Source organism: Mytilus edulis, chromosome 6, assembly GCF_963676685.1.
Source record: "Mytilus edulis chromosome 6, xbMytEdul2.2, whole genome shotgun sequence".
Taxonomy (NCBI): domain Eukaryota; kingdom Metazoa; phylum Mollusca; class Bivalvia; order Mytilida; family Mytilidae; genus Mytilus; species Mytilus edulis.
The window spans coordinates 78,173,350-78,199,849 of record NC_092349.1 but is presented as its reverse complement, the minus strand read 5'-3'; the positions used below and the strand labels follow the sequence as shown (position 1 = coordinate 78,199,849).

Genomic DNA, 26,500 nt, shown 5'->3' with positions numbered 1-26,500 from the left:
ATAAGGGATGATGTAGAAGCAGGTTTCTTATTGTCTGCCTAGATTTCACAAAAAATGTTGATATCATTCTTCAAGTGAAATGACTTTACATGCTCCTCCAAGGTAGTACAGAAGATTCATAAGTGAGTATTTTGGGCGAGTACTTGGACAAAATGGTTAGTATAAATATTTGGGGCAAACCTTAAATAGTACGTTTGTAGAATAATATTAACAGAATTGTGTGAGTAAACTTTGTGTATGTATGTTTTACTACAGCATGTACAGTATGCTAATGTAAATATCTTTGGTTTAAAAGTGAATGTTATCATGGTAAGGAAAGTAATTTGTTGAATATGTTTGGAATAAAATCACTGAGAGTGAGATGAAAAATCCTTTCTCTACTCTTTAAAGGCCAAATACAATCACATAGAAAAGTCAAGGTGGGTTTTCAAAATTTATTAATTGTATGATAATTATATATATACTCAACCCACATGTAAATGCTTAAAACAAACAATCTAAATGTTTGTCACTATAAAGTAAACATATACATTTCTATTCTCAATTTTATATTCAAAATAATAATGAGATCTAGTCTGTTTAACAAAATTGATATCCAACAAGCAAGCACTGCAAGTATAGACGGCTCCAGCAGAAATAATACAAAACTTTATATTGTAAATTAAGAAATTATTGCCAGGTTTTTAATATTGCGAAAAATACGGTAGAGTTGTAAACGCAATAATTTAAATTATTGCATAGCAATATAATATTTCCCACAGAAAGTAACCAAACTTTAGCGTGCAATAAATTCGAATATTGCACTAGTGCAATAAATCTTCAAAATTCATGACGTCATCAACGACAAAATCTTAGTTTAAACCAATTTTTACTTTCAAATATTATATTGCTATACAATAAAAGGGTTATTGCATGAATATTGGGGAATATTGTCCCTTGTAGAACATATATTGCACTCGCAAGCTCGTGCAATATAAAATTCTACTCGGAACAATATTCCCCAATATTCATGCAATAACCCTATACTCCCATTTTGAAATATTTAAATAAGTTAAACAAGATCTTTTTCAAAATCTTAAAAATTAAAATCACATTTAAGTCTAAAGTTTCAAAATCGCAATAATAAATGCACGTAATAATTTCTGAATTTACAGTATTACATATGTATGATACCTTCTATCCACATCTGAGTATTGATTTTATTTACATTAGATTGTGCTTTGCAGTTTCCAGCCTCTATTACGGTCATTGGTCTATCTAAACATGCTAATATAAAGGGCTGTATATAAAAGGAGTTTACTTTTTAAATTCAGAACAATGTTTACTTGTCTTTTAAAAATGTTTAAATCAGGGCCTTCTAGATAATTAAACTGACAATCATTAGAACAAATTCTAAAATATGTCAAATTTATCACAAAAGTTTTTCAACCAATTACCTGTTTATATATGGCTACAAAACTAAAGTCCAGATATAATACACCATAAAGCCCATGCATGTGAAATTAACAAAAAAATAACAACACTTAGTAACAAAAACAAATTCTAAATGCATAAAATAAAAGAATAAGTATTAGCTATTTCATTGTCCTTTTACTTACACACCAGCTGCAGTGAACTTGTTTATATATTATTGTGCAAAACAAAAATGTAGGAAACATATTAAGTAAATATGAAATTAACAAACATATTTCGCCTCATCCATTTAACTGATTATGTTTAAATACACAAATCTGCCCATATAAATATATATATATACAGGCAAAAAATCTCAATAAAAATTGAAAACAACACTTTATCATGTTTATAAAATGTATGCATACAAAGCCCTGTTCTTGACTTACCTATACAATGTATGCATACAAAGCCCTGTTCTTGACTTACCTATACAACACTTTATACAATGTATGCATACAAAGCCCTGTTCTTGACTTACCTATACAACACTTTATACAATGTATGCATACAAAGCCCTGTTCTTGATTTACCGTCACAAGGAACACTTTATAAAATGTATGCATACAAAGCCCTGTTCTTGACTTACCGTCACAAGGAACACTTTATAAAATGTATGCATACAAAGCCCTGTTCTTGACTTACCGTCACAAGGAACACTTTATAAAATGTATGCATACAAAGCCCTGTTCTTGATTTACCGTCACAAGGAACACTCAAATCTCAATATTAAAACACAGCTTTCACCTAATCAAACATTGTCATTGATGTAAACCCGAAAAAAAGCTTTGAAAGAACTCCAAAACTCAATGAAAGAAATTTATTAGTTAAGAATGATCTGTTTGTCAAACATTTCCCACATAAAAGCGTGTACATCCATTCTTATTTTCTTGATATTTACACACACATGCAAAGCTGATGTTTTCATATAACATGTATAAACCAAACTCAAAATTGTATACAACCATTATAAGCTGCCTACCATTGGGCTGTTGTTTCTATAGAAACCATTTCATACCCCAATAAAGCTATACCTCACATATTTCAAACAGTATAGAGAAAATATAGAAAAAATTAAATGCATGATCACTCAGAATTAAATTAAAAAATATGAAATAACAAATGAAATAAAAACTATCCATAATATTTACATGAAAACGAGATTAAATCCTTCACAACATTAAACACAATTTTTCTTTATTTAAACTGTAGTAACATTTTTAACACCATTCATGCAAACAATGCAATTTCCATTTGGCACAAAAATGATAATTAAATCTTTATAATATATTTCAAATGTGAACAATATAATGTATTAACAATAAAATTGTACTTAAACAATGCAACAATATGTAATATTTATACGTAAAATTTCCTAAATCGGTGTTCTTTAAATATGGATACCTAAATCTGTTGATGATCAAAAACAGTGTACACAGCTGTACTGGGTAGGAATATGAACGATAATGGGAGTGTGTATCATTATCTATTGTCATGACTGTTATATTTTTTAAAATAATTACAATGAACAATTTTGTTTAAATTTGGCTTAATAATGTCTCATACTGTTTTCTGAGATTATTAAAGTAAGGAGTCATCAGACCAAATTTTACCATCACCATGGTAACATGTTCTTAAATATTACCCTGATTTGTTATCCCAGATTTTTTACTTGGGATTGTTCGAGGTTTACTTATTACAGTTTTTGAAAATAATGTTGTCCTTTATACAACATGATATTACCCTATCTAATATGTCTGCCATATGAGGATTGATAGATTGATTCTTGGTTACCTAAAATCCAGTGACAAATATGTCTGCTCTATCATGAGTGTATATTTCTTAACCTTCTTGAAATTTTCCAGGCATTTACTTTTTTAATTTGTGGAAATAAAAATTTATTCATATGGATTTCATTTTCTTTTATCAAATGAGTATTTAAAACACATTCATTTTGATAACTGATTGTTTTATTGTAATGATTTTTATAGATAAAACATTTCGATTAGGCTAAGAGATCATCTGAATCTTGAGAATTACCAACATAATCTGACTACTCTAAATACATGTATAATACTGCTGTCATTTCAAGCAGCTTGAAATAGTAAATTAAGCAATAGTACTTGAAGTAAGATAAAAAAAAAAAAAAATTCATATACAATACTGCTGTTAATACAAGACATTACCAGTGTAGAATAACAAAAATAAGCAATAGTGCTTAAGGTTCATGTGGACCCTATGGCTAAAATGGCCGTATTTTCACCTCAAAATTTAATCTGAGTACAGGCAAACCTGTGCATTTTGAGAAGTTTTAAGGCATAGCATGCCCTAGATAAATAGAATTCAAATGCATTGTATGAATTAGAAAATTCATAACTTAACTGGATTTTACCGTACACTTTTATTTGTCCCTGCAGAAGATGATAAAATTAACAAACAGTTGAGTTTACCTTGATATGGTCCACTCAGGTACACAGTTTAAATAACCAATTATTGTCAGGTATCTATTGTCCATCTCATGTCCATGTCAAACAAAACAGCTCACTTCAATAATTACCTGTGGGGAAGTTCTCAAACCTGTTTCCCAACTTAGTTTATTTTGGCACCTTCTGGAGGAATGAAAAAAAGTGCACGGCAAAATCCTGGTAAGTTTTTATTTTTCTAAAACACAAAACATATTTGAAATTTATTTATCTAGGGCATGCTATACCTGAATTTTTTTACAGATGCACAGGTTTGTCTGTACTCAGAGTAAATTTTGAGGTGAAAATACGGTCATTTCAGCCATAGGGTCCACATGAACCTTAAAATAAAATTAAAAAAAAATGCAATTACAAAGCAACTGTATAATTTGATTGGTTATAAAAATGACTAGCACATATAACAAAGGACTTAGAGTACACAGAGTTTCTCACTTTACTTGATACATGATATTTTAGTTGATTTCAAGATTTGTTGAAACCTAACGAATAAAACTAACCAGTGCTAACTGAACTGCAAATCTTAAACAACTACATGAACTATTGACCTAATTGTGCTTGAAGTTAAAATCTATAAGAAATAAACATGCAAACCAATTCTTGTTTATAAAAAAAACATGAAAATTGATGATTGATTGAAAGTAGTTCGGATATTTTATATGTTAACAAAATACTGAAAAGTCTTTGGTTTAAAATATGAATAAAAATCTGAATACATAAATAAAGATACTATAAAGCTCTTATGACAATTTATCATACAGAAGCATCATTTAAAAAATAGCTGAAAACAATATTTTCTCAAAAAATATTTTTTATTATAAAATGAACCTGAGGGAGTCAACAACCGAATTATTGCATAGATATCTTATAAAGTGTATGGTTGGATTTGATTGAATTCCAGTAAAAATATTTCTGTAACAAGATTTTCAAATGAAGTGACATGGTCTTTATGCCGTAAAGTTTAAAAAAAAATATCTGGTTCATGTCAATTTTGTATTATGCAATATTGAGATTTCAAACAGGCATAATTGGCTATTAACTAATTATTAAGTAGGTGTTAATTCAGGAATCCCTGGAATGTTTAAGATTGTCTGGTCTCTCGTCTGGTCTTCATCAAATCACAAGTTGCCTCTTGCTGCTTGGTCGATTTCTATGGCTTCAAACAATGATTTGAAGTTTCCAGCACCAAAACCCTAAAATAAAAAGAAATTGTATAATAAATATCAGTTAATTCTTAAAATTACAGACTGGGGTTAAGTGCTTCTGAATTATTCATAACTGTCACTAGATTAATTGTCAGGGTTACAAGATTTAAGCAAAGTGAAAACTCATGGATTAAAGTATTACTTAATCAGATATACAGTACATTTCTTACAATTGATTTTTTCAATCCCTAATTTACATCAAAATCATTATTTATCAGCAAAAGATTATTATTTGAGTTGTATTTCTTGAGGAGAAAACATTTTTGAAACATTCTGAACAGGGTTTCATCGACTAAAAAACGCTGCAATCAATTATTCACTTCAGTTGAAAATTCAGCAATGCATATGTCTTTTTAAAATTTCTAGATGTCCCTAAGAGAATGATTGGTAATGATTGGTTGCCTGTAATGTACATCATCAACCTGACTAATCTCATTTGACCTTGGTCTCTAGTTTAATCAATGAAGGTTTTAAAGGTTTAGTTTTCAGGTTGAGGTCTGTACTTCAGTAACTATAAACAATAGGTCAACAATAATATTGTGGATTTGTTGTAAGTATGTTATTTGTCATACAAGTGAGAGGTTTAGCGCTATAAAACCAGGTTCAATCCAACATTTTCTACATTTTAAAATGCGTGTACCAAGTCAGGAATAAGACAGTTGTTGTCCATTCGTTTGATGTGTTTGATCCTTTGATTTTGCCATTTGATTAGGGACTTTCCATTTTGAATTTTCCTCGGAGTTCAGTATTATTGTGATTTTACTTTTTAGCCAGCTATAAAACCAGGTTGAATCCACCAATTTTTTTATATAAGAAAATGTCTGTACCAAGTCAGGAATATGTGAGTTGTTATCCATTCATTTGATGTGTCTGAGATTTTGATTTTGCCATTTGCTTAGGGACTTCCCGTTTAGAATTTTCCTTGAAGTTTAGTATTTTAGTATTTTACTTATTTTACTTTCTTCGTATGATAATCTATTTTCTATAAAACTGCAATGCAATTAGTGTAAAAAATTTGTATTATCAACTGTCAGTTGCAAAGTGTTTTAAAATATTTAGTATCACACAATTGTTGATGATATAGATATAGGTGTAATTGTTGCATACCTGATGATTATTTCTCTGTATAACTTCTAAGAACAATGTAGGTCTGTCCTGCATAATCTTTGTAAATATTTGTAGCAAGTAACCATTCTCATCATAATCAATCAAAATGTTCAGTTTTTGTATCTGAAAAAAAAAATGTATAATTCATTGTTAAAAAAATTAAATAGGGACAAAAACCTTTTTCTAAAATTATGTCTATGAGCAGCAAATTATTTGTTCGTTTCTTGTTTATCAGTATGCTTCAATGGTCAAGAAATCGAGAAAAAAATTTCACTCATGATTGATTTTAAATTCAAACAACCTGAACTTGAAATTCTTATCTTCTGTAATTTAATCAAGATTGGACATCTTTAATTTCCTTTTATCAGAAATTGACTTGCTTTAAGAAATATCAGTCATAAATCTTGAATTAATGATTTTTTGTTCATAAAACTGTCATCAGTAAAACAGAAAAACCAAACATGTGTAGATAGAGGTAAACCAGTGTAGATAGAGGTAAACCAGTATACCTCTCCTTCTGCAGTGGGATATTTTTATGATTATTATGAATTTACATTCATAAGGGTACTTTTAATTAAAAAGATCATTTTAACCTTCTACCCTAGATGGTGAATTATTCCTAAATGAATCATTATAATCAGTCAGGGGACTTACTTAAATGAGTGATTATTATATATGTTCATAAAGGTTGGAAGTTAGAGTTGTCTTTCTTTAATAATCACCTATTCAAGTAGTACAAATTTATCACTAGACTAAGTGATTGAATTTTATTGTAGTTTTAAATATAGAATACTAATGATCCAGGGACTAATTATGTTTCTAAACTTAATAGAACCAACATCTGTGTTGTCTAGGATGACCAGGTCATGTCAGGTGATGACCTTGTACTGAATCTAGGATAATGACATAAAAATCAGTTGTTTAAATAAGTATCATACCTCAATTTCCTTCCAAAAAATCACTTCTTTAAGTATCATTATTCTAATAACCCCCACTAATTTCAACACCCCTGAACAGTGAAATTTTATTACATAATCTGAAAGATGAAACCTTGAACTTTACAGAAAAAATACTCCCACTGCTGGCAAAAATCTGTTAACCCTTTCAACGCTACACAAAATAATAGAAAAATTGCTGCTGCTGCTGCATTTTTTTTGTGTTCATTCATTAAAACAGTATATTCCTTTTCAGACTGCTGTATCTTTTTTATTATAAGAGATACAGAAAAGGTTATTGCATGAAAAATGCTCAGGAGAGTATGAACTGTAATGTTAGGCAGTTATTTCAGTAAAATTTTTATCAGGTTACCTGCATTTTCAGGTAATTAACAGGTAAAAGGTGTAATTTATTACATTTGTGTTGAATTTTGAAAAAAAACTACTTTTAGTCTTCATCTATTTCGTTTTTTTATCTGCCATATAATAAAGAAGACACCAATTGCTCGATTCCGTAGCGTATTGCGCCATACACAAAGTATTATGTAATCATGGCACAAATCAGTGGCTCCGTCCTCAAAATTTTCAGTCAACCTCCGTTTTCCCCCTTTTTCTATGTCTTGTAATGATCGATCAAATCATATTTCCCACATGAATTGAATGTAATAAACACATTGAGATAACAAGAAACCTTTTAACTAATCCTCGTCGTAAGTTTCGCCATAGAAATGCTGAAATATTTTCATATTTACAGCTTCGTTTCTGATTTCCGCCATTTGCATTTGTCAAAAATTTGTTTTATTTTCCTTCAATTTTCCTTCTACTGCATGATTTTACAATAAAAATTGCCGGGATTTCAAGCGCAAATGAGACCTTGCATATCCTCGATTCATACAAGGAAAAATTAGAGAGGACCCAAATGAAAACCGAATGATTTAAGAGTCCTTATGAAAAATCCGTTGTCATCGCGGCATATGCCACGTGCAGTGGCGGACGGCGTATGTCATCGCGGCATATGCCGTGTATAGTGTTGAAAGGGTTAAGAAAGTAACAGTTCATTAAGTTAGGCCATTATTATAGCATTTTATCCACTAAAATAGAATTTGCAGCTAAATTATTGCACCAAAGGCATAAACCTTTCTACTTAAAAGAAGCAAAAAGTTTATTTTTTTTCAATTTTACTAATGAAAAGATATTATTTAAACCTTTGTGTTTAAAATTTTAGTAAAACTACAGAATCACAATCTTTGACAAAATTTCTAATTTGCTACTTAAATAAGTGATTTAAAAATCACTCATTTAAGTAAGTCCCCTGACTGATAATACATAATTTATCAATCTATGATCATGATGATTATCATTGTAATACATACTGTATCTAAATTTTCCTTGACTTTACATTTAGATTTCTTTAGTCTCTCCCTCAGATTTTTGTAGTAAGTATCTGGTATGTCTAAAAACAACATCCCTCTCTCCCTTAACTTAGTAACCTGTAAAAAATCAAAACTCTATACAGTTAACATATTTTAAATAACAATGTTCATTCCTAATATAGATGATGCCGATGATGGCCGACTACCTAACACTCAGTTGCAAATTAATATGCATATTTAGGATGGGAACATATTAATGTAATATGAATATAACCCTGCTATTTACTGGACCAATGCACAGAGCCGAATGTTTACGTGCTAGTTCATAAGGTAACACAGGAAGACATCACCCCAACTTCTTAATGCTGAATGCTTAGCAAAGAACCAGCAAATACCAATTTTAAAGTTTGAACAGGCCAGTGTTCTAACCCAGGACCTCCTGCACCTGAGGCATGGTCACTACCATAAGGCCACAAAGACAGTATTTCTTATAAAGACTGAGGTGTTATTGGGATCACAGATATTTCTCCTTCAATGCAGTCGACAGTTTTATACAGGCATACCTATTCATTATTTGAACTGTGGATTCATTTATTTTCGTGGGCATCAATTTTCATGGGTTGAGGAAAAATTGCCTTTTCTTGGATATTTGATTTCATGGTTTTGCCAATCTCTGAATACAAAAGCCTATATTAAATTTTTAATTCGTTGAATATACATGACATTTTGTGTTATTTACTATTTTATCTAAGGTTCCTTAAGAGGAGGTACATAAACATGTTACTTACTGATTTTATAATATCATCTGACTGCATGGCAATATGCTGTACACCTGCTCCCCCATAAAAGTCCACATATTCCTGGAAACATAAGTAGATTTTAGTGTTTGGTATGCATATATAACCACAAAACCAAGAACATAACTCATGATTGTTTTTGTTTTGTTTTTTTTTAATTTGGAATTCTTATTCATTTTTTCTTTCTTTCCAAACATGTACACATGAAAAGTACTTTATAAATAAATGGATAATCAAAGTAGCAAAAATCAGCTGAACATTGATCACAATTTTTGTCAAGTTGTCATCATCCAATGAAAATTGTCCAATAAAGTGTGTGGTTCAAGTTTTATGATTTTTTTAAAGATTTTTTACCAAAGAAAATATTTTGTCAAAGTTTTATAATAATTAAACAAGCCAAATTAATTTTAGTCCATGTGTCTTTTGGACATTCTTCATATTTAAAGGACAAGAATATATATTAATTGTGATTGGAATTTGTTAACTACTGTGTATTGTGTGAGCCAACCTGGACACATTTTTTTTACTTAAATCTGACCACTACTTGCTTTAACTCCAAATAGTGTATGCCTACCATGAGCCTATCAAGGCTGTAGAAATGTTTTGAGTTATCACCCCTTTTTTTTGTCATGTGTGTATGATTCATTAATATTAAATTTAAACTGGAACATGAAAACACATATATTATGAATAAAATATAAAATTAATTATACAACTGCTTATTTGTTTTTTCATTCAAATCGTTAAATCAAAATTGATAAGCACAATTCGTATATTTTCTTTTATGATTTTTCTTTTTGAATACAACTATGAAAGCATTCTTCTTGTTGAATATTCTGAATTTTCCTTCTTTAGGTTTAATCTACATTTTCGTACAAAATGTAAAATCCCTTTTTAGCTCACCTGACCTGAAAGGTCAAGTGAGCTTTTCTCATAACTTGGCGTCCGTCGTCTGTCGTCCGGCATTCGTAAACTTTTACTGAAACTACTGGGCCAAATTTAACCAAACTTGGCCACAATCATCCTTGGGGTATCTAGTTTAGAAAATGTGTCCGATGACCTGGCCATCCAACTAAGATGGCCGCCATGGCTAAAAATAGAACACAGGGGTAAAATGTATATTTTGGCTTATATCTTTAAAACCAAAGCATTAAGAGCAAATCTGACATGGATAAAATTGTTAATCAGGTCAAGATCTATCTGCCCTGAAATTTTCAGACGAATCGGACAACCTGTTGTTGGGTTGCTGCCCCTGAATTGGTAATTTTTAGGAAATTTTGCAGTTTTTGGTTATTATCTTGAATACTATTATAGATAGAGATAAACTTTAACAGCAATAATGTTCAGCAAAGTAAGACCTACTAATAAGTCAACATGACCAAAATTGTCAGTCAACCCCTTAAGGAGTTATTGCCCTTTATAGTCAATTTTAATAACTTTTTCGTCATTTTTTGTAACTTGTACAAAAATCTTCTTCTCTGAAACTACTGGGCCAAATTTTAACTTACTTGGCCATAATCATAATTGTGGTATATAGTTTAAAAAATGTGTCCCATGACCCTACCTACCAAACAAAATGGCTGATAAATAATAAATGGCTAACATTAGAACATAGTGGTAAAATGCAGTTTTTGCTTTATATCTTTGAAACTAAGACATTTAGGACAAATCTTTCAAGATTGAAATGTCCATCAGAATAAGATCTATTCCCTCACGTTGTTGGGTTGCTGCCCTAAAATTTATAATTTTAAGAAAATTTTGCAGTTTTTGGTTAATATCATGATTATCTTTAATACTATTATAGATAGAGATAAAATGTAAACAGCAATAATGTTCAGCAAAGTAAGATCTACAAATAAGTCAACATGACCAAAATTATCAGAGAACCCCTTAAGGAGCTATTGTCCTTTATAGTCAATATTGAACAACTTTTCGTCATTTTTGTAAATTGTACAAAAATCTTCTTTTCTAAAACTATGGGCCAAATTTAACCAAACTTGGCCACAATCATTACTAGGGTATCTATTTTTAAAAAGTGCCTACCAACCAAGATGGCCTACATCAGTAAATACAGTAACAGGTGAGCGACACAGGCTCTTGAGAGCCTCTAGTTCTATTTTTTCAAAACGTTTCAACTTAACCCTTTATTGGACTCACCTGAATCTGACTTTTCCTTTTACCAGGGGCTGGTTCATTAATTGGCATTTTGATAGTTTCTTCATAGTTTGTTACAACTATGGATCGTAATGCTGAATATTCTGTGTGCATTTGAGAATCATCAATAGACCAGAACCGATGGAACATCAAATTCTTCTCATACCTGTTGTGTAAGAAATTATCAAACTATTTAAATCAAATCTCAGCACTCATTCATCTTTTTTTAAGCTTGGTTGTGGTGTGAGCGAGTGAGGAGAATTATATTTAGATACTCCAAAAGAATTCTACCCTGGTATGTTGAAAGCGCTTTCACTGCTTGACCACCATATCTTTCATTGAACTCAGATGTATACAAAATAAGTAATTTAAGTGATCTAACACTTTGAAGTAAAACTAACATACATTTACAATTTCATTTCTTTAAATTAGTAAAGTGTAGAATAAATGGTATATGTATAAATATATTCAAGATTTAAAAAATTTAAGCTTGCAGCGACAAAACAAGCAATACAATTAATCAATTCCAATATCATAAGATTTGCGTTACACAAATCTTATTTCTTTAGTGAGCGTCATGGAAACATATCTGACAGTGAAAATGTATGAATTTTTATGCATAATATTATGAGTATGCATTTCTGCACGGACAAAATAGTTCTGTGAACCTTGCTACTTTTTTTTTTAATCTGAATGATATTTTCAAGTCTGGAGCCAATCAAAATCAAGTGGCATGTTTAAAATTGCATTATACTAAAAATGTTTTGCTTTATTAATAAAACACAATGAATAATGTAGATATTTAGTAGATATTAAGTTTGGTAGGTCAAAAATTTGTTTCTACTGCCTGTACTTTCATTCAATATGTTATCTTTAAAATTATTTTTCTACAAACTAATTGATAATATTTGAGAAACAGTTTCAAAGATTTGATATTGAACAATCAGGGCTGCAAGACATTTTCTACAAGACTGAATCCCTGTATATTTTTAGCTGGCTATAACATATTCAGTATTTACACATACCAGTCTGATACTGGTACCATTTCTTCGTCTGGCTGGTTTCCAACGATGTGATCAATGAAGTTTAAACCAATTGTTGGTCTGTAAAAATAAACAAACATTTATGCATCATTGTCCTGTGCAATAATACTTAACTAGAAGATGCCCCCGAAATCAAGGTATACTTTGGCAAGTGTTAAGAGTTTTTAAATTTCGCAGGCAGTATGTCAACTGAGCATGCACCATAGTGTATAAGACACAAATCAATAACAGTCTCTGAATTTGGGTATTTTTCTCCGAAATTGGCCTTCTCCTGTGGAAATAAAGATGTTTCAAAGAAAAATTTAGGAAGTATAAAACACTATATCTATACATTGTCATATCACGAATATTTCAGACATAATATGGTTTCAGAGTAGTTGTGGCTCAACATGCTCAATGAAATCAGTCTCTACCTTTAGTAGTATCGAACTTTCTTTTGGACAATGGAAAATTCTATATACAAAGCATTATAAAAAAAAAATTATATATGATTCAAACACTTTTACTGACAATTTACCCTTTCATAGCACATGAGTTTGTCCCTTTTGATTATAATGTTTGTGGTTGCTCAATCTTTGATGTACAATGTAATGCTTTGTGGGTGTACTGTTTTATTATATAAAAATATAAAGCAAAAGGTGATGTGGTTTGATCACCATTGAGACAACTACCCATCAAGGTTCAAACAAAGTAGTTGTAAGCAATAATAGGTAACAGAAAAAGGGGTGTATGGTTTTCTTCAGCAATGAGAAAACCCTTAAATAGTTGGCTATAAAGTACTGTTCATATTTGTTCTTTAGGATTTTGATTATTGCTTTGTGGGTAGACTGTATATTATTTTTTTATCCATGGATTGTTTTATTCATCTTCTATTGATTTTTGATTCCCATCTTAGTTTTTTGGTTTTCAATGCTGTACAATTATTCTGTAGAGGAAACAACATTTTTATAGTGCTATTGGTATAAATTTTGGACATTCAATTCTGGGGCGTAGCTCCATATACGCTGTCACGCCATGGCGTGCACATCGCGGGGTCTAAAAAAATAATTTACGCCGAAAAATAAAATAAAAGTACAAACGACTAAAAAATATTAAATCTAACTTAACCAATCAAAGTAGAAAACGATACAGTATAACTATTTTAATAACGTCACAATAATATTTCCGACTGTAAAATCAACCCTGACCGAAATCGTTTTTAATTTATTTGCTATAATTTTCTTCTGGTACTCGACGTAAAAAGCAGCGTATAAAACATGAACAGTTTAAAGCGTGACAACCCTGAAGGGCAAACGTTAAACATTTTTTTTTCTCTCACAAAAACGCCTACCAACAGTGGTAGTCATACAGAAACACAACCAGCAACAAATCAGGACAATTTAGACCCCTGAAACGTCATAAATTGACGATGAATGATTGAACTTAGCTGCCACATCAGTGTCATGTCAAAGCCAGTACAAAAAAATCTGAGACCATCTTATCCAGATATTTCTTTGTTGAAAGATTCGAAATCCTTAGGAAAAGATATAAAGTTACAACTTTTGACCGACAAATGGAAAGATGTCCACACCTTCAAATTTTCGACAAGGTATATTAACTCCATTTCAATTAAAAAAATATATAATGCGCATCGTTGAACTAACAGGGTTGCAGGGGTTGTAAACCCACGTTTTTGTTTAGATAAGGGTTGTAAATTTCGTACATTATTTCAATTTTTATCTCTTAACTTTGGATCCGACCCTGAACAATTTAATGAATTACAGTAAACATTTTCAATGAGTTTGACTGTCCCTTTGGTATCTTTCGCCCCTCTTTTATATGTAAATTATGATAACGGTAAATACAAATCTGAATTCCCTCTTTAAATTATTGTTTTGAAAGGCTACTTCATATTGTTCTGTTTTGACACCTTCCTGTCGAAATATTAAGGCGTCAATGCATTAAAAATAAAATAAAATAGCCTTTCAAGACTTCAGTCCGAGAAAAATGATGATAATGTTTGGAACGAGCTATACCAAACCAATCTAGATATAGCAGAGCTTTTTGGTATAGATGAAAATGTTCCTAGGAGGTGTGGAATACAAACCTCGAGTGCTAACCATCCAGCCGAAATCCATAAGGATTACTGGCGAATTTCTTTCTACTATCCGTTTCTGGGTCATACATGTATGATCACGGAACTTGATTCTCGACCAGTCAGGGGACTTACTGAAATAAGTGATTTTTAAATCACTTATTTGAGTAGCAAATTCGAGGTTTTGTCACAAATTGGGATTTTGTAGTTTTTTTCAAAATTTTAAACACATAGGTTTAAATATCATCTTTTAATTAGTAAAATTAAAAAATATGAACTTTTTGCTTCTTTTAAGTAGCCAGGTTTATGCCTTTGATGCTATCATTTACCTGAAAATTCTATTTTAGTTGAAAAAATGCTATAATAATGGCTTTACATAATGAACTGATACTTTCTTAAAAGATTTTTCACAGCAGTGGGAGTATTTTTCCTGTGAAGTTCAAGGTTTCATCTTTCAGATTATGTAATAAAATTCTACTGTTCGCGATAAAAATTTCACTGTTCGGGGGTGTTGAAATTAGTGGGGGTTATTAAAAGAATTATACTTAAAGAAGTGATTTTTGGGAAGGAAATTGAGGTCTGATACTTAAACAAGTGATTTTTAAGTCATTATCCTAGATTCAGTACAAGGTCATCACCTGAAATGACCTGGTCATCCTAGACAACACAGATGTTGGTTCTGATAAGTTTAGAAACATAATTAGTCCCTGGATCATTAGTATTCTATATTTAAAGCTACACTAATATTAAATCACTTCTTCTAGTGATTAATTTGTACTACTTAAATAGGTGATTATTAAAGAAAGACAACTCTAACTTCCAACCTTTATGGAAATAATGTTACTTGAATCAGTGATTTAGAAAGTCACTTGTTTAAGTAAGTCCCCTGACTGTCGACTTCTGAATTAAGAAAACCGTTTTCATGCACAATATCTTCTTCCGTGGTCGAACAAATAACTAATGACCAATTGACCAAAAATACAAAGGGCAAATTTTTGAAAAATATTCAGGATGTTTCTCAATAAAAAATGATCAAATACAGTCTTAATAATTTGCTAATCAAACCAATTTTAGGCCCTCAGAACGCACCATTTTGCGTCTAGCCAAAAAAAAATCTTGGGGGGGGGGGGGGCAATCCCCCCCCCCAAACCTCCCCTGGTTGGCGTGCACTTCAAAGGGACCCAGCTACGCCCCAGCAATTTCTTCAGGTTCCAAACAGTTTTAAACCATAATACGTGTGATGTAGAACTCTACTTTTCATTCTTAATTCTATCAAGAGCTTATTTCATTGGTCATGTTGGTGTTGGAATCAATCCATTTCAATTTATAGAGCTTTTACATGTTTTTGAGCTTTTTTTTTTAAATATTTTTTTATATTTAATAGCTCAGGTTTCATATGGACAATTTTTGTTTGTTTCATCATGTTCATGGCTTGATCTTTTTAAAATAGCTCCTGGTTCATTAAAAATTAGACTTGAAAGAAAATTTGTTGACAAATTTATTATTTATAGTGCAATTGAACTTACAGCATATCACTAAGTGGGTCTTTAAATTTGGATGGTTGGTATCCTGGTAAGAATAATCCTTTGTACTTTGATTTGTCTATCAATGTATGAGTAGTGTCTCCGTAGGTCTGGACCTGAGCTAACTTGACAGTCCCATTCTCATCACTCTCTTCCCATGGCTCCTTAACAACTATAGCACCTCTGCCTACAGCTCTCTAAAACAATATGACATATTATAAATTTTGACCAATTTGTTTTAAAATTGTCAGTGCATTATATTCTCTTTTTTTTATCATTTAATTTTCTACTCACACATGTCATATGAACATGATGAAACCTTACCTTGAAAATAGCTTGTAAATCTTCTACTTCAAAAGCAACGTCCTTCACACCATCACCATGCTTCACAAGATGGGCACCAAATTCTAAAAATAGTACAACATTAATATTATTGCTATGCTACTTATAAATACAGCTACATTATCTACTCTTAACCAGTACACCTGAATAACTACTACAAGTAAATTTAACACTTTTAGACCTTCTTCTGTCACCCTTATAATTTCTCATCTTTAAACCCCAAAATAAACATCAAAGACGCCATCTATCTTTTTTGCTTGTTGTCTGCACAACAGTTATAAATCATGAAAAAATAACTAGATTCTTAGGTTCAAAGACTTAGTCTAATAACTCCTACAATAATTATTTCTTAATGGCACATCTATATTTTATGTCCTACTTAATGAAATTCTGTACTGTGGTTTCAGAGGAGTTGCCACTTAACAAATTTGTTGCAGTAGTATATTTAAACTAAAAAGTTCAAAGGTGAATAACTCCTATATGAAGCATTATTTCCTGTCAATATGCAAATCTTAATAGTATGTCTGTAAAGGGTACTCCTTGTTTATGCTTGTAAAAGTCATTCTTAATTACTCAAGCTTTATAAGAGGTAAATTATAATATACTTAAAATTTACTTACATTTAACCCCATTCAAACCCTCACTTATATAAGTAAACTTGTTATATTCATGTTTTTGTAAAGTGTGTGAATAATCTCTCCTTAACTTTTTAAAAATAATAATTACTTGTACATCATGGACATGTTGTATAAATATATATTTTTTTTTAAATTCTAAACATTTTGGGATGAAAAACATGCCTTGAACAATTTTTCTCTGGTCTCTTTGTTTGTCATTTGTTTATTTTCAAATATTCCTTATTTACAAGCTCTAGGGAGCAATTTTTGGCATGGTGCAGTTACTAAACATCTATGTGCAGTAGATCATATAGATTTCTTTAGTTCTTCAAAAAAAAAGGATGAACTCTCAATTAAATGATTATAAGCTTAATATCATGTATAAACCAGATGCTCCGCAGGGCGTAGCTTTATACGACCGCAGAGGTTGAACCCTGAACGGTTGGGGCAAGTATGGACACAACATTCAAGCTGGATTCAGCTCTAAATTTGGATTGTGATTAAATAGTTGACACAGCATAGGTTTCTGACACAGAATGAATGTGTTCTAATGAACTTAAAATTTTTGTTTTCTCTTAGAGCAATTCACTATGCTGTTGAATATTAATCCTCTCAAAAAAATGTTTGAAGAAATTTTCTTTTTTATTTATGAAATTTCAAATGAGAAAAATTGAACCCAATTTTTTTAATCACATCCCCCTTTCCCTTATTCCAAAACTAATCTCAATTAAAATTTCTAATGGAGTTTGCAACAATAACTACTCATTTAAATACATCATAAAATATTAAGATGTAAAAAAAACTGCTTGTTATCACTGAATGTTATTTATTATAATTTATCAGTTGGTAGTAAAAAGTGAATATACATTGTATATTGTATATAACAAAGATTTAAGTTGATTCTGGACAAAGAAAGTTTAATTTTGGACCCTTTGGACTTTAGTGTAGACCAATTTGAAAACAGGACCAAAAATGAAGAATCTACATACACAGTTAGATTTGGTATATCAAAGAACCCCATTTATTCAATTTTTGATGAAATCAAACAAAGTTTAATTTTGGACCCCGATTTGGACCAACTTGAAAACTGGGCCAATAATCAAGAATCTAAGTACATTTTTAGATTCAGCATATCGAAGAACCTTACTGATTCATTTTTTGTCAAAATCAAACTAAGTTTAATTTTGGACCCTTTGGACCTTAATGTAGACCAATTTGAAAACGGGACCAAAAGTTAAGAATCTACATACACAGTCATGACAGTTAGATTCGGCATATCAAAGAACCCCAATTATTCAATTTTGATGAAATCAAACAAAGTTTAATTTTGGACCCTTTGGGCCCCTTATTCTGTTGGGACCAAAACTCCCAAAATCAATACCAACCTTCCTTTTATGGTCATAAACCTTGTGTTTAAATTTCATAGATTTCTATTTACTTATACTAACGTTATGGTGCGAAAACCAAGAAAAATGCTTATTTGGGTCCCTTTTTGGCCCCTAATTCCTAAACTGTTGGGACCTAAACTCCCAAAATCAATACCAACCTTCCTTTTGTAGTCATTAACATTGTGTTTAAATTTCATTGATTTCTATTTACTTAAACTAAAGTTATTGTGCGAAAACCAAGAATAATGCTTATTTGGGCCCTTTTTTGGCCCCTAATTCCTAAACTGTTGAAACCTAAACTCCCAAAATCAATCCCAACCGTTCTTTTGTGGTCATAAACCTTGTGTCAAAATTTCATAGATTTCTATTAACTTAAACTAAAGTTATAGTGCGAAAACCAAGAAAATGCTTATTTGGGCCCTTTTTGGCCCCTAATTCCTAAAATGTTGGGACCAAAAGTCCCAAAATCAATACCAACCTTCCTTTTGTGGTCATAAACCTTGTGTTAAAATTTCATAGATTTCCATTCACTTTTACTAAAGTTAGAGTGCGAAAACTAAAAGTATTCGGACGCCCGACGACGACGACGACGACGACGCCAACGTGATAGCAATATACGACGAAAAATTTTTCAAATTTTGCGGTCGTATAAAAATTGAACCCAATTTTTTTAATCACATCCCCCTTTCCCTTATTCCAAAACTAATCTCAATTAAAATTTCTAATGGAGTTTGCAACAATAACTACTCATTTAAATACATCATAAAATATTAAGATGTAAAAAAACTGCTTGTTATCACTGAATGGTAAAGATTATTTTAATTTATCAGTTGGTAGTAAAAAGTGAATATACATTGTATATTGTATATAACAAAGATTTAAGTTGATTCTGGACAAAGAAAGATAACTCCAATTAAAAAAAAATCTTGCTATTGCACAATATTTTGCAATTAGATATTTCTTGCTTACTATTCTGGACAAAGAAAGATAACTCTAATTAGAAAAAAAATTTGCTATTTCACAATATTGTGCAATTAGATATTTCTTGCCATTGCGCAATACTGTGCAATTGAAAAGACTTGCTATTGCACAATACTTAATATAATAATTTTAGATCCTGATTTGGACCAACTTGAAAACTGGGCCCATAATCAAAAATCTAAGTACATTTTTGGATTCAGCATATCAAAGAACCCCAAGATTTCAATTTTTGTTAAAATCAGACTAAGTTTAATTTTGGACCCTTTGGACTTTAGTGTACACCAATTTGAAAACAGGACCAAAAATGAAAAATCTACATACACAGTTAGATTTGGTATATCAAAGAACCCCATTTATTCAATTTTTGATGAAATCAAACAAAGTTTAATTTTGGACCCCGATTTGGACCAACTTGAAAACTGGGCCAATAATCAAGAATCTAAGTACATTTTTAGATTCAGCATATCAAAGAACCTCACTGATTCATTTTTTGTCCAAATTAAACTAAGTTTAATTTTGGACCCTTTGGACCTTAATGTAGACCAATTTGAAAACGGGACCAAAAGTTAAGAATATACATACACAGTCATGACAGTTAGATTTGGCATATCAAAGAACCCCAATTATTCAATTTTGATGAAATCAAACAAAGTTTAATTTTGGACCCTTTGGGCCCCTTATTCTGTTGGGACCAAAACTCCCAAAATCAATACCAACCTTCCTTTTATGGTCATAAACCTTGTGTTTAAATTTCATAGATTTCTATTTACTTATACTAACGTTATGGTGTGAAAACCAAGAAAAATGCTTATTTGGGTCCCTTTTTGGCCCCTAATTCCTAAACTGTTGGGACCTAAACTCCCAAAATCAATACCAACCTTCCTTTTGTAGTCATTAACATTGTGTTTAAATTTCATAGATTTCTATTAACTTAAACTAAAGTTATAGTGCGAAAACCAAGAAAATGCTTATTTGGGCCCTTTTTGGCCCCTAATTCCTAAAATGTTGGGACTAAAACTCCCAAAATCAATACCAACCTTCCTTTTGTGGTCATAAACCTTGTGTTAAAATTTCATAGATTTCCATTCACTTTTACTAAAGTTAGAGTGCGAAAACTAAAAGTATTCGGACGACGACGACGACGCCAACGTGATAGCAATATACGACGAAAAATTTTTCAAATTTTGCGGTCGTATAAAAAACGAAAAGAAATTGCTGAGGCATGTTTTGACCTTACAAAACACGAGAATTTAAGTAATAGTAAAATAATCCAGGTAAATCCTGTTAGAATGTTTGAATGTTTGAATGTAGTTGATGTAGTACATTTATTTCTTAATACCTTTTGGTACATCTGGATTCAGCATGGACTGGAAGGCAAATACTATTTTATTCTGTTTGACAACATGTGCTGCAATTTCACGACTTCCTGTCTCCAATCCTTTGTAGGCAAATGGTTCAAATCCCATGCGGGTACAGTAATAAGAGGCTGCCTACAAAGTGTAAATGGCATTAGTATTATGTAACTTTGGTAACGAGTTTGAAAGAACTATAAATCCATGATTGTCAGTATGGGAGTTACCAGACCATTAAATCAACACTAAAACTAACATGATAATTATCCTCAAAATCCCTCACCCCAAATTTTTTCAATCACTATATCCCCATCATCCTTTTCCTTTTGTTTTCAACCCACTTTATCCCATGTTCCCATTTTTTCCCCCTATATCCCACGTCCCTATTTTTTTACCCCCTTTAACTCACTTCCCCCTTTAAAACCCCTATATCTAACTCCCCCTCTTTTTACCCCCTATATCCCACATTACTACTTTTTTACCCCCTATATCATGTATATCATACATCCCAAAAGTCTGTCATGCCACTCACAATATTTCTTCAGAACTGTCTTGTACTTACCTGCTTTGCATTTCCAACCCAGAATGTTACATGGGCGAAGTTAAGAAATTTTCCAGATTCTGGCTGAAATAGATAATAGGAACATCATTGTAGAAAAGGATGGCTCAGCTACATTCATTTTAGACATGTTAGACAAAATAATTTTTTAATGTTGTGTGTGTTTGTATATGTTATTCCATTCTTTTTCACAAGAGACAGATTTTTCGGTCTACACCTATGTACATGACCTTGAAAGAACTGTTTGAAAAAAATCTATTGCTAACCAAAAGGTGAAAGATTTCAGTATAAATTTAAATGTATTCAAGTTCACTGTAGTTCAAGTTAGAAAGATTAACACATGTTGTACAATAAAAATATATCTTCAATTTTTATTTAAAAGTAACTCTTTACTCATAAAAGATTGCTTAAATTACATCTGGGCATAATAGAATACTTTGAAGTAGCTCATAAATTCAAAATATGTATAAGTAACCTTTCCATTATTTTCAAATACAGATGATACTTTTATAATTTTAGTCTAGTCAGTATCTATATTTAGATCAGAAACAAAAATAAACATACAGTTGATCTGCATGATCTGTAACTTGGTACAAACATGACAAACTATATACATGCAGTGTTTCATACACATATAGTGTCATACAATATAATAATACATTGCTTCAACTTTTTTTTTATTAAATCCCTGATGTTATTGTTTTGTCTCATTTTACATACATTGTGCCTCTATAATATTTCATTCACATATCAATTATGAACATGATGAATTCAATGGTCATACATTAACTGATATAATACAAAATGAGTTTACTGTGACCTGATTGTTGATTTCTGTCATTTGGCATGTTTAGTCTGTGGTGAAGAGTTGTCTCATTGGCAATTATACCATGTATACCAAATCTTTTAATTTTTACATCAAGCATGTTTTATTAATGCATCAATAATATTACTCCATTTACCAATGTTTACAATTCTAAACATTTGATTCTATCCTGACACACATTTAATTTTTTTATTAAGATATTTTCGAGATATTTGATTTTTAAAATATGGCAGGAAAAGGCTGCATGACTCTTTAACCAAGCAATCATTGGGTATTCTGTCCACAATGTATCCATGCAAGGTAATCTTTTGCGAGTGCAAGGACTCCCTTTACTATCAGGTTTCAAACAGCATTTTTCGGCTACTGCTCCAGTAACCAATTTAACAAATTTTGGCCACACTTAAAATATTTTGGTTTGCCAAAACCCTACCCAATGGTAGAGACAATGGGTAGGTAGGTTGGCATTTTCTTTTTTTTTTTTTTCCAAAAAGGAAATTGAACTATCAGATGTTTTTTTGGTCTGAGTGAGTGATGCTGATTTGATTATAAAAAAAACTTTTTCAAATCAAGGCAATAAAAATTTTGAGTAGGCAGCTATTTTCTGGTTAAGTAGGGTTAGGGCAAACATAAATATTCTTTTTTATGGCCCTATTGTGATTAGTGTAAAGATCCTTATTGTGTATTGTCAGAGGTCTCTAATAATTTACTGTTCTATTAATATTTTTGGAAAGAATTTAACCCGATTCATCAAAATCACTCCATTATTGTGGTAAATACCGTGAACATTTTATTGGCATGCACGGCCACCAAAAATTACTGTTCACCAGGGCTCACACTACTTCAGAATTATAGGGAGAAGTGACTTCTCTTTTTGAAACTGATAGGGAGAAGTGGTGAGATTTGAAAGAGAAGTGCTCATTTGCGCGGGTGCGCTACAATGTTTGGATTTTACAATAGTATAAAGGGCCATATGTAAATAATGTTCTTTTTATGTTGTTCAATTCATATGAGTAAAAAATTACAATTATTTTTTAAAGTAACATTTGAAATTAAAAGTTGTTTAAGTTTTACTAAGGTTCTTGTGAGAAACTACCAACTAAATATCTAGCACTAAAAAAAATAATTTTATTTTAAAAAATGTAAAGAAATTATATCAATTACAATTTAATTAAAAATTATCTTGTGTATGAAATTCAGTGTTTCTCATAAAAAAAATATAAAAGTTATTAAGCTGGGCCATAATATATTGATATTAGTAAAATAGTCTCAGAGTTAAGCAACTTTAATCAATAGTTTGAAACATTCATAAAAAATATAGGGAATTATATGGGCGTTTTTCAATAAAAACGTATTTTCTTGTCCTAGCCACTTTAAAAAAAATGTGTTTGATCTTTGCAAGTAATGTTTTGTGCAGTCAGTACATTGAATTAGATTTAACATTTTTAAGCAAAGAAACAGTTTATTTTTTAGAGGGATTGATAAGATATTGACTCCTGAATGGTCCAAAACAACCAAAATGGCATGTCCCTAGACCGCCTGTTCAACATTCATACTCTAAAATATCGTAAAAAAATGAAGAAATTAATGGTTTTTTTACTTTACATAAGTTCTTTAATAATTCAAAAGTATGTTCAGAGCCAAAATATTCTAATAAACAGCTTTCAATATAGGTTTTTTAATTTCAGAAGGTGTGTCCCTCACAAATTGTCCACTACGAAACGAAGTCATTAAAATTTGCCAATAAACAGTTTTATAAAATCAATGTTATTTTTGTTTGCAAGAGATATAAACATTAGGGTCTTACAAAAGAAGTGATGCTTTTATAAAGGCAATTAAGTTGTTGGTAAGAAAAATTGAGCACATCAAATGGACCAGAATGATACCGTATTTTTGAAAATGTCCCCTACGAAACGGGTCAAATCTACTTCAGTATCTGGTTTTAAAATTATGAAAAAAATATCAGTGTACAGCTTGATAAATGCTTTGATGAATACAGTCAGTCTTGTTACTATTGCAATATAGGGATTGTGGTGAAAAAATAAAGCATGCGAATACGTCCCTTACGGAAAGGTCCCCTACGAAACAAGTATGGGAGAAAAACGTTTCGTAGTGGACACTACCACTACCATGGAGTCTTTTTTTAATCTTTTTTCAATTATATTCGTGCAAAACAAATAACAAGGGTTAGTTTCATGTAATGTTTATTATGTTTTTATTAACATATAATAGGGTTGATGTCAACTACGAAACTTTTTGTCCACTACGAAACAGTTTTGTCCACTACGAAACGCATCAAAATGTCCACTACGTAACATGAGTTGAACCTTCATATGTGAAGTACTGTCTAATCTTTATCGATAAAAATGATTTTCTAATTCAGAAAAAAAATGATATTTTTCTAGTATTTAATAACAAACTGGAATGTCTATAGGAAACATTTAAAATTGCAAAAAATATGTGTGTTTAGAAGAAGTTTCGTAGGGGACAAAAGTCCCCTACGAAACAGTACACAAATTATGAAAATAATATCATTTTAAAGAATATTTAAGATTGCACTTTTTGTTTACAAACAGGTCTATTATAGAGGTATTCAAAATAACTCTTGAAATTAAATTTTAGACAAGTTGATTTTCCATTTTTTTTAGGTCTGAAATGTACGCTTTTATTGAAAAACGCCCATATACACCAATCAATTAGATGTAACCAAAAGTCTCTTAATGCGTGTGGGATGTGTAATTTTTCCCTTTGGGATCAATATTCTTCTGTCAGCTGTTCCATCCGTGCGTCCATAGTAATTATTGTAAAAGTACGGATTTCGGTCATAGCTGGTCCGGTTCAGATCCGTAGTTTAGAAATCGGTCAATGGCGGAAGAATGCAAGAAAATTTACAAAAATAAACGATGTTTGACAAGTTATTTGGAAAGGAACATGACGGTTTTAATGCAATAAATGGATTAAACATTTACTGGAGGCAACTTTTATCACCTTTAAATGAAGTAACAAACTTATTTTGCCGCCGAAATTTAGGTTGATGTACATTTTCGAGTAACAAGCACCGGAACTTGCGAAAATGCACGAAGTGATAAAAAGTTGTATTTTTATCAAATAACCTGATACACACTGCGAAGACAATGCTTCAACCTCTTTTCTAAAGATAATGAATAGTTTATATCTGAATTTCTTTAATTATCAGTTAAAAATTAATGTTTCATCAACTTGGTAAAAATTGAAAATGTCCGATGATGGAAGCGACTTTCGTCAAGAACAGGGCGACTTGTTTTCGCTTTTGGGGGTCGTGGAAAGCGAAGTGACGGTCGGGAGGGCGACTTCTTCGCCCAAGTCGCCTGGTAGCGTGAGCCCTGTTCACGTCATTCACATAATTTTTTTTTTACAAATATTCTTCATGAATGTACTAGGGGCCGATCCAGCCATTTTAAAAAGGGGGGTTTCCAACCCAGAACAAAGGAGGAGTTCATAAAATTTGAGGAGGGGGCATTAACAAATTTCTCATTATCCAACATTTTGTTTTCCTTGACTACTTTTATGAAAATGTTAGGATAATTTGCTTTTCCCTACAGGCTACAGTCATGACAGTTGTTAGTTTAATAAGCTGATAAGTCCATTATTTGTTCCAAACCGATGCATAGTTTTGAAATGCATATACAAAGTCTGAGCATAATGGTAAATCAAATAGAAATACATAAATTGCACAGCAACCTATTGCGTTTCCTACATAAAAATTGAAGTTATGAACAACAAACATATTAATCATGGAAGTTTATAATCAGTAAATAATATGTGTGACCTTGATAAAACCAACTTCACTCTACAAATATGCTTCTTTTACTCACCTTCGGACCTTTATCTGTGTATGAAGTCTGAAAAATAAAACATTACTTTATCAGATAATGCAAGTTGATTTTTATGACATTCTGTAGATTCGGCAAATTTCTAACAAAAACATCTCCTACCATTTTTGTTCAGTAATCTCCTCCGCTGACATGGACAGAATTGACCAATCGTGGCGTAGATCAATTACACACCCATCAAAAAGTCGCCGAAGTAACCTTACTTTTCATTGGATGTTGAAACAAAGATGAACCAATCAATATTTGGAATTATTACACACCTCCGAACGGAAAAAGTGTAAGCTTTATGCAAAAGCTTGTTCAATCAATTGAGAGGATTCAGAAAAGAATAAAAAACAAAACAAAACAAAACGAGTCACTATTTTAAATAATAAATTTAATCATCCATTCTGGATCCTTTCTGTGTATTGTAAAACAATGTCG

General features: G+C 31.2%; 1 protein-coding gene across 5 annotated transcripts; it reads right to left on the bottom strand.

Annotated features, from left to right (window-relative positions):
• Positions 1-30: 30 nt before the first annotated feature.
• Positions 31-26,263, bottom strand: LOC139528494 (4-hydroxyphenylpyruvate dioxygenase-like). Of its 5 annotated transcripts, none has more exons than XM_071324498.1 (13): positions 26,180-26,263; positions 26,060-26,086; positions 21,386-21,448; positions 20,811-20,961; positions 16,468-16,550; positions 16,147-16,340; positions 12,529-12,606; positions 11,507-11,669; positions 9,341-9,412; positions 8,553-8,669; positions 6,245-6,367; positions 1,986-5,125; positions 31-1,841 (listed from the first exon to the last, which is right to left on the bottom strand). In XM_071324498.1, exons 1-12 carry the CDS (start codon positions 26,180-26,182, stop codon positions 5,051-5,053), a joined length of 1,149 nt encoding a protein of 382 aa, XP_071180599.1. In that variant the 5' UTR covers positions 26,183-26,263; the 3' UTR covers positions 31-1,841; positions 1,986-5,050. The 5 variants fall into 5 exon arrangements, with proteins under 5 accessions (XP_071180599.1, XP_071180600.1, XP_071180602.1 ...); XM_071324499.1 differs by having other exon boundaries at positions 2,042-5,125; XM_071324501.1 differs by having other exon boundaries at positions 31-1,881; positions 2,154-5,125.
• Positions 26,264-26,500: the final 237 nt, after the last annotated feature.

Excerpts from the sequence above, each read along its gene's own strand:
- LOC139528494 (XM_071324498.1), bottom strand. Across the intron at positions 20,962-21,385 it reads GGGTTGGAAATGCAAAGCAG|GCAGCCTCTTATTACTGTAC; the intron begins GTAAGTACAAGA and ends TACACTTTGTAG. Across the intron at positions 11,670-12,528 it reads ATGGTACCAGTATCAGACTG|GTATGAGAAGAATTTGATGT; the intron begins GTATGTGTAAAT and ends CTTACACAACAG.